Genomic DNA, 7,527 nt, shown 5'->3' with positions numbered 1-7,527 from the left:
GAGAGAGAGAGAGAAGTTCTGATCCAAAGATATGACTGCGTTTTTTTATTATATAGATAATATGCAAAGGTTAAATTCATCTTTTGTATATAATTCATTGGAATGGGCGTTTGACTATTATTTTTATTGAAATGGGCTTTTGAATCCTTGTTTCTGACCATTTGGGCATTTTCCCTATTTTTTTTCTTTTGACATTTCATTTTTTTCTTTCTTATTGTGTATGATTTGATTTTGATTTTCCAAGTTTGAATTGGATTTTGATAATAAAAAAAAGAAGTTAGAACTGAATTTGGTTTTCTTTTCTTTATTAAGAAAAGTAAAAGATAATTTGTTATTAAAATATGTAACGCCATGTCACTTGTCACATCACATTCTTTTTGTGAAAATTATATTAGCAAGTAACCTAAACTATTAAAAAATTAAAAATCTGATGGCCTTAAAGGAGTGTCAAATTGTGTGTAAAAAACAATGGCCTTGAACCGGACCCATTAAATACTGTATAAAGAAAATCCACCAAGTATCCCACAGTAGCTCAGTACCATTTGGTTTTTGGTCTAGCGGCATAATCTCTTCTTAGTAAATGAGAGATTATGACTTCGACTCACGAAGTTGTAATATTCGAGTAGTCAACTTGGGTGATCAAAAAAATATCTAAATGTAACGTTTTAAGCTCAGATTGGGAAACGAGTCAGCAAGAATTCTCCCCCTAAAATAAAGCAGTAAACCCCATGCCATTTGCGGTTAATATGAGCCCAGTAGAGTTGGCGTGCTTAAGTGATCACTTATACTTTGTATGTAGTCATGTAGATTTGTAGTGGTCCAATTTCTCTCTTTTCTAAAGAAGCCATCATTTTCTATTGAGCTTAGATCTTAGCATAGACAAGTATAAGCATCACTTGGCAATACTACTAAGTTTGAGAAATGAAAAAAACTAGTGAGATGGGTTGTCATGTTTAATGGTATTATTGGTAGGTGACTAAACAACCACCTCGAGCTATCTATCTATACCAATTTTTTCAACACCTCACTCATTTACCCCAAACAGATTACCTTTCTGCATAAAAGTACATGTCTGTCTTACACCAGAATATGAAGTTCATGAATTACAGTATTGAAGTTTCAAGGTGAAAGTATAAGAAAACTATGGTAAAGACAATGCATGGGATATGAAAATTTGATGAGGCTTAGCAGTTTGAAAGCAATGAGCAGCTAGGCCTCAGCAAATTTCGAAATCTTTGAAAGAATTAATGAGTCGATATCGAGAAATATGTATCTGTACATCCTCGATTCTTTATTGTAAACCATAGCCGAAGTATGAAGTAAGAGTTTCTCAATATTGCTTCTTTAACAAATCGAGTATTCGAGATATATATATTTATGCACCAACTTGAGAATTAGTGTTGGCATGAATAGGGACACTGACCTATGAAACAAGAGCCTCATAAGGCTTATGGTTGCTTCCTGCCCACCACGGCTTTAAGGCTTGTGCAGCAGCAGCATGGTTGGTACTGCTCTCTTCTTCAACAGGAGCAGGAAGGTTGAGATCAAGAAAGTCTCTAACTTCAGGAGTTGCTGGCTTGGGAATGACTATGGTGCTTTGGTTGATCTTACTCTCAGTTTGACCAACAATCAAGTGTGATCTCTTGTGACCGCCCAATGCTTGACCAGTGGGGAAAACCTTTAGGCAAATTGGACAAGAATGCCCCTTACTCTTTGTACTGTTGCTCTCAGCTTTTACAACAACATCTTGATGATGAATGAGATTACTGAGCTTACTGTGACCTGATGCAACTGGATGATCAGTGGAGAGGTCTGTGTCAAACTCAGCGGTGTTTTCACTGCTCTCAATCTTAGAAGCAAAGCATCCTTTGATCTTTTTGTGACTAGCTCTATGGCCTCCTAGAGCTTGGTATGACCTAAACACCTTGTTACAAGTACCACACTCATACTTACTCCTCTTAGAAGAATGATCATAAGCATATTGAAGCTTTCTCTTGTTGCTTGAATTGAACTTGTTAGAACCCAATTGAGCTTCAGCTAACTCAGTTTTCTCAAGTATCAAATTCTTCTTAACTTTGTCACTCTTGGAAAACCCACCAACACAAACTTCCTCTTGTGACATCTTCTTCTTTAGTTTCTTCACTTTAAAAGTCTCAAAAGTAGCATCCTTGATTTTGGAAACCCGATTCATCTTGAGGGCTGATGGAGCATCCGAAAACCCTGAATTGTCATCAGAGGTACTGTCATCAAGATCAGCAACAAACTTCAAGCCACCCCAGTGACCCACATCCCTTGAGAGCATCATCAAACACAAAGCAACCTCTTCTTGTTGCTCTTGCTCAATCTCAGTCACAGATGAAGAAGCATTATTGTTTACAACAGAGGGATTAGAAGATGAGGTTGTAGTAGTTGTGCCCACGTACCTTGTTCTTCTCCTGGATGCTGCAGTTCTTCTCCTTGTAGTATTAGTAGTCTCATTTTCAGATTGGCTGTCCACAACTTTACTGCTAGTCCAAGAATCTTGTTCGTTCTCAGAGCTATTAGTAGTCGAATTTGAGTGAGACTTCATATGAGAAACCAGAGCTTTCCATGACTGAAATCCTTTCCCACATTCCCTGCATAGTGCTGAAGTTTCCTCACTTGAACCTGCAATTCTCCAAGTTTTCCTCGGATTTTCCCTGAGGCCATAACCTGCTTGAGGACCACTTTCCAAGCCCTTCTCAGTGTAATTTTCGAGAGACGAGACCTTAACTCTGCTGTTGATGAATTTTTGATCATCTCTCGAATGGTTGTTGATCAAGTGAGACTTCATGTGACCACCCAGAGATCTGCCACAGGGGAAGCTCTTGCTACACAACTTGCAAAAATACTTGAATTCTTGATCTTCTTCCATTGAACTACGAATTAACTATAATTTAACTCAACAAATAGGAAATACAGAGAACAAACACAAGCTAACCAGAGACTTCAAAATCCAATCACAGAACTTGGTGAAATCTGGGGATTCTCGATCTCATCACACTACAACAACCCAAATGCTAATGAAACAGAACCCCCAGATGAGAGAATCAAGGAGAAAAAGCTCAAACATGGAGTGAAAGAGATAGAAAAACCAATCAATCAATACATGATTCACCAGATTGGTAGTGAAATTAGCTAGTAGCTTTCTGGTTCACAATTTAGTAGAAGAGAGAGCTCAGCATCTTAGATGGGTAGTTGAAACTGGAGAAAAAGATGTGTAATTCGAAGAGAAATCATGAGGTCATTGTTGCTAGCTAGTGATGTGGGATGAAGAAGCCAAATTAAGAAGAGAGAAAAGAGTGAGTGAGAGAGCGAGCGTTTCTTTCTCTCTATCTCTCTCTCTCTCTCTCACTGACTATTGTGAGCTTGACTATATTTGGAGGAGAAATCCATGCATGGAAGCAAAGATAATAAAAGTGGTGAGTGTGAGAGGTAAAGCTAGCAGACATGCACGTGTACTCAATTGGAAATCCTACGCCAAACCCAAAATCCAATGGCCAATAATCCTCTCAGAAAAACAAAGAAGAAGAAGATGAAGAACCCAACTCACTCAACTTTGCTTACAAAAGTTTAAACTGCCTCTTCTTCTGTGTAACTATTCCTTCCTTTGTCTTGTTAAGCAAAGAGCAACTGAAAAGGTTATACTCTTAGACCGTTTATACTTTTTTTCTTTTTTTTCTTCAAAGCTTTCATTAAAATAAAAAAAGGGTTTTGATTCATTTGTTCTGTAACTTATGTACTTATTTAGTGTCAAAGTAATGCCATTGTTCCTTCAGTTTCAACCAAAGCATAGCATTCTACATTTACCTTTGTTTATATAAGAGATTAATCGTTATTAGCTTTAGGAGAAAGTCTTTAGCGAGGCGGAATTGACATGTGGAAAAATAAATTAAGTGGTGATTTTTTACCGGATAGTCGGAAAAATCTGTTGATCTAACCACCGTATGGAAGAATCTTTCCGGTTTTAGAGTAGCCAAGTAAATTGTTTCAAAACAAATTTGGAGTCTCTCCACTGTTAGTGATCACTTGAGTTATAAGGCTCTACTTTATGACCCAAAAAATAAATACACAAAAAATTGGGGATAAGGTGTTTGGGACTTGGGAGTTTGTATAATTGTTGTATCTGTGAGATGGTACATTTGCCTTGCTAAACTGAAATATAGTATTAGTAGTTAGTATAGCTATGTCCAGGAATATATTACAACACTTGTGTATGATGCTAGCTAGCTAGCTTTTCACCATATTCTATGCCTCTCATAATTTATTTTTGGTTACTATAAGAATCCAAATTTACAGCAAGAGCCAAAACGATCAACCTCATCCTGGGTGGAGTAAATCATGTTGATGTTTTGGTAACCTTTGAAATATATAGGAAGAAAAGCACAATAAGAGCCTAGTAAGGTACCATTCACTGCTTCTGATTTAATTTCAGAATGCCTTTCAAAAGCCAATTGGGCAGATAATTACCACAGGTATATGCCTGGCACCAACCCGATCTTCTGTTTGTAACCATCACAATTCTTTCTTTTGGAAGTTATTTTTTGAAATAAATGAAATATTATATCACCTCCTACAGATTGTGAAATCAGGAAGCCTCAAGTACTTAAAACCCTGTTCAACCTAACATGTAAGTAAATGGCAGATTAATTAAGTAATCTGTAATTTGGAAATTCATTATTTGAATATTAACAAGATGTAACTTTTCTGGGAAATAACATTGACAGGGCAGGTCCATGAATTCAGATCTTACATATAATACAAAATGTATTAAATTTCATATACAAAAGGGCAATCAAACTAGAATAACCAGGTTAACCAATATTCCTTGTGCAAAGTTATGAATCTCTTGATTATGTGGATATTAACAATGTCCTACTCACAAGCCACTGATAATGTGCAGAGGTCAAATAGCTTATAGAGAATACTTTAGGGCTAACATTATTCGCATTCCGATTTCTAAATTTTATTAGTATAATCACAATTAATGTAAAAGAATTTCTTGAAAAATACTAATAACAGATAACACCACCCTAGCTAGTAGATCTACTGTATGACTTTCTTCATGAAAAAGGGTCCAATGAAACAGAATTAGCTTAGGTAGGGATGATATAGTAGTTTTAATAACACAAAGTATCTTTCTGATTAGTTTAAGAACTAGTAACCCCTTGATACAAGCAGATTCATTAGTTAAGAAATCAGTACCAGTCGTACTAGTACATGCTGCATGTCTAGAGTTGTGGGTGCAGCCCTACAACAAAGTCAGAAATTGGGCAGCAAGCATGGCCAAACACTAACAATGCCGGCCTAATAATTCATAATTAAGCCGGCTTTCGTTGCCTTAATCGCAATGTTAATGTCTTATTGGCGACAACTAATCACACTTGACTGAAAAACTCCCATTTCTTTTTTGCCCTTTTTGCCGGCTCTTTAGTACAATGTTTAGCTGTATTTAACTTCTGTCATCTGTGATTACACTTCTTTTCTGTTCAGGCTCTTGTTTTCTAATTGATTTAATTAGATGTCATTGTATGGATCAAGTGTTATAGACATTTCACGGGTGCTTTCTGTACTAATATTCTTCTTTGCTTAAAGAACATGTGCAGCTACTCATGAAATCTTGGCCTAGCATATGTACTGCACACTGCTATGGTTGTGCCAATTATGTAATGATATATTAGCCAAAGTCACTGCAATTGTCCAATATATTCACGTTTGGATGATAGTCATGATACGATTTCTAAATGCATTACACTATCCTTTTATATATTCTTTCAATTTTATCCGACTTACAGTACGCAAAATTTAGATAACTCATCCGACGAATAAACAGTTTCAATCATCGAATAACAATGTATAGTAGCCGAAAAGGGTGGAGATCTAGTTTTCGGATGCATACTCTACAATTGTGCAGTACACAAGTGTGTGTAAGTGAAATACTTATGGTAGACCACAGAAAACTTCACTTGGGAGTCAAGAGAGATGGCCCTCAAAAAGTGATGCTGAAACTGACCAGTAGACTCCTTCAACTGAAAGAATGGCCGCAGGCCACTCCTTGTTTCATGCCATACCTTGTAAATTGTAATATGTATAAGAAGTGAGTCACTTGGGATAAGAAGATGCCGCCCACTTTGGCTTTATGCTTTGCTCAAGCTTACATACCATCAATTCTAGACCAAATCTAAAAACCATTATGGGAGAAACATTGCGTTACTTCCATTTTTGGATACATCTTTGCTTTTCCACTTGTTCTACTCTATATCCACTTCTCATGTTTCTCAAAATATCCATATACTCCTAAGGTTCTTACTTTAAGTTAGTTTTTCATCACTCATCAAGTTTAATAGTACAGTGTTGAACCTCTTAATTAGGTTTAATCTCCATGTCAAACTTAGTCTAATTAAGAAACTTGGACTAAACCCACCTACTAATTTAAACATGACATTGAAACTTGGGTGGTGTAGCTATATGGTTGGAAGATATTCACTAGAATGACTTTTGAAGGCTTACATATGATATAGAGCAGGAAAAGGTGAAGTGGGGAATGTATAGGTGACTAGAATGCAGTGCCTTTTTGGCAGCCACACCATGATTTTATTGATTTTACAAGGCTTATCTATGCCAAATTGCCCACTAGTTGTTGAACTACCCTCTTTGTTGACAGGAACTCTGAACTTCCCACAGATTTTTTTTTTTCAGAAATAATGGAATTTAAGCTGCTTGTTTATAAACATACCCTTTTTAAGAAATTTCTATGAGTGACCAAAGAATATGAAATCATTAAGAAGTTGCATGAATTATAAGCATACTATCAAGCTTTAATTACATCATAATCTAATGGTGGTTGGGGCATTTCTTACCAGAATGCTGTAACTGTGAATGGCAAGCAACACCTTCATTAGCTTCATAGTGAGAAAAGAACCAGAATTGAGTGGACCTAGAGAAAAGTATCTATCCTGAATGAATGGGACTTCTGCCTTTACAAGACTTTCTGTGCTAGTATGTTTATTATGATTCTAATTTACATGATAGTGTTTATGAGTGTGTATTTGTGTGAGTACTACTATGAAGCAACTACAAATCCCACTACCCTCCTTTTATATGTATATTGTCTAATGATCAAGATGCATGTGTTTTCTTCATATGAGTAATAATGGTGCATGTGTTAGTGAGCAAGCACTCACCACCAGCAATGCTTAGGGGTCACTCAAAAGAGTCAATGAGCTTCAAAAAGAGAATTGCAACTATATATTTTTGAGAAATAAAAGTAGCATATATGGTCATACTGTGGGATCCATGGTTTACCTTAGCTTAGCCTTTTGGTTGGAAGAGGTTGGTTTGGGGGTTAGGCTACCTCCTCCTCCTTCTCCTCCTCCTGGCACTATCAGTTGTTTACACTATATATTAACCTTGTTTATTTGCTTCATGCCTTTTACTTCACTAATCAAGCAAGAGGTCTATTCTGCATAGTTGCATATTCCTTATCTAAAGCCATGTGGGTGATGGAAT

General features: G+C 36.5%; 1 protein-coding gene across 1 annotated transcript; it reads right to left on the bottom strand.

Annotated features, from left to right (window-relative positions):
• Positions 1–1,423: 1,423 nt before the first annotated feature.
• Positions 1,424–2,893, bottom strand: LOC101302461. The gene has a single exon (XM_004301076.1). The coding sequence runs from the start codon at positions 2,891–2,893 to the stop codon at positions 1,424–1,426; it is 1,470 nt and encodes a 489-aa protein (XP_004301124.1).
• Between the last annotated feature and the right edge of the window lie 4,634 nt (positions 2,894–7,527).

This window comes from Fragaria vesca, linkage group LG5 (assembly GCF_000184155.1).
Source record: "Fragaria vesca subsp. vesca linkage group LG5, FraVesHawaii_1.0, whole genome shotgun sequence".
NCBI lineage: Eukaryota > Viridiplantae > Streptophyta > Magnoliopsida > Rosales > Rosaceae > Fragaria > Fragaria vesca.
The sequence above is the reverse complement of the archived record's forward strand: the minus strand, read 5'-3'. Positions and strand labels throughout refer to the sequence as shown.

Bases quoted from the DNA above. Each gene is read 5' to 3' on its own strand.
- LOC101302461 (XM_004301076.1), bottom strand. From the start codon at position 2,893: ATGGAAGAAGATCAAGAATTCAAGTATTTTTGCAAGTTGTGTAGCAAG.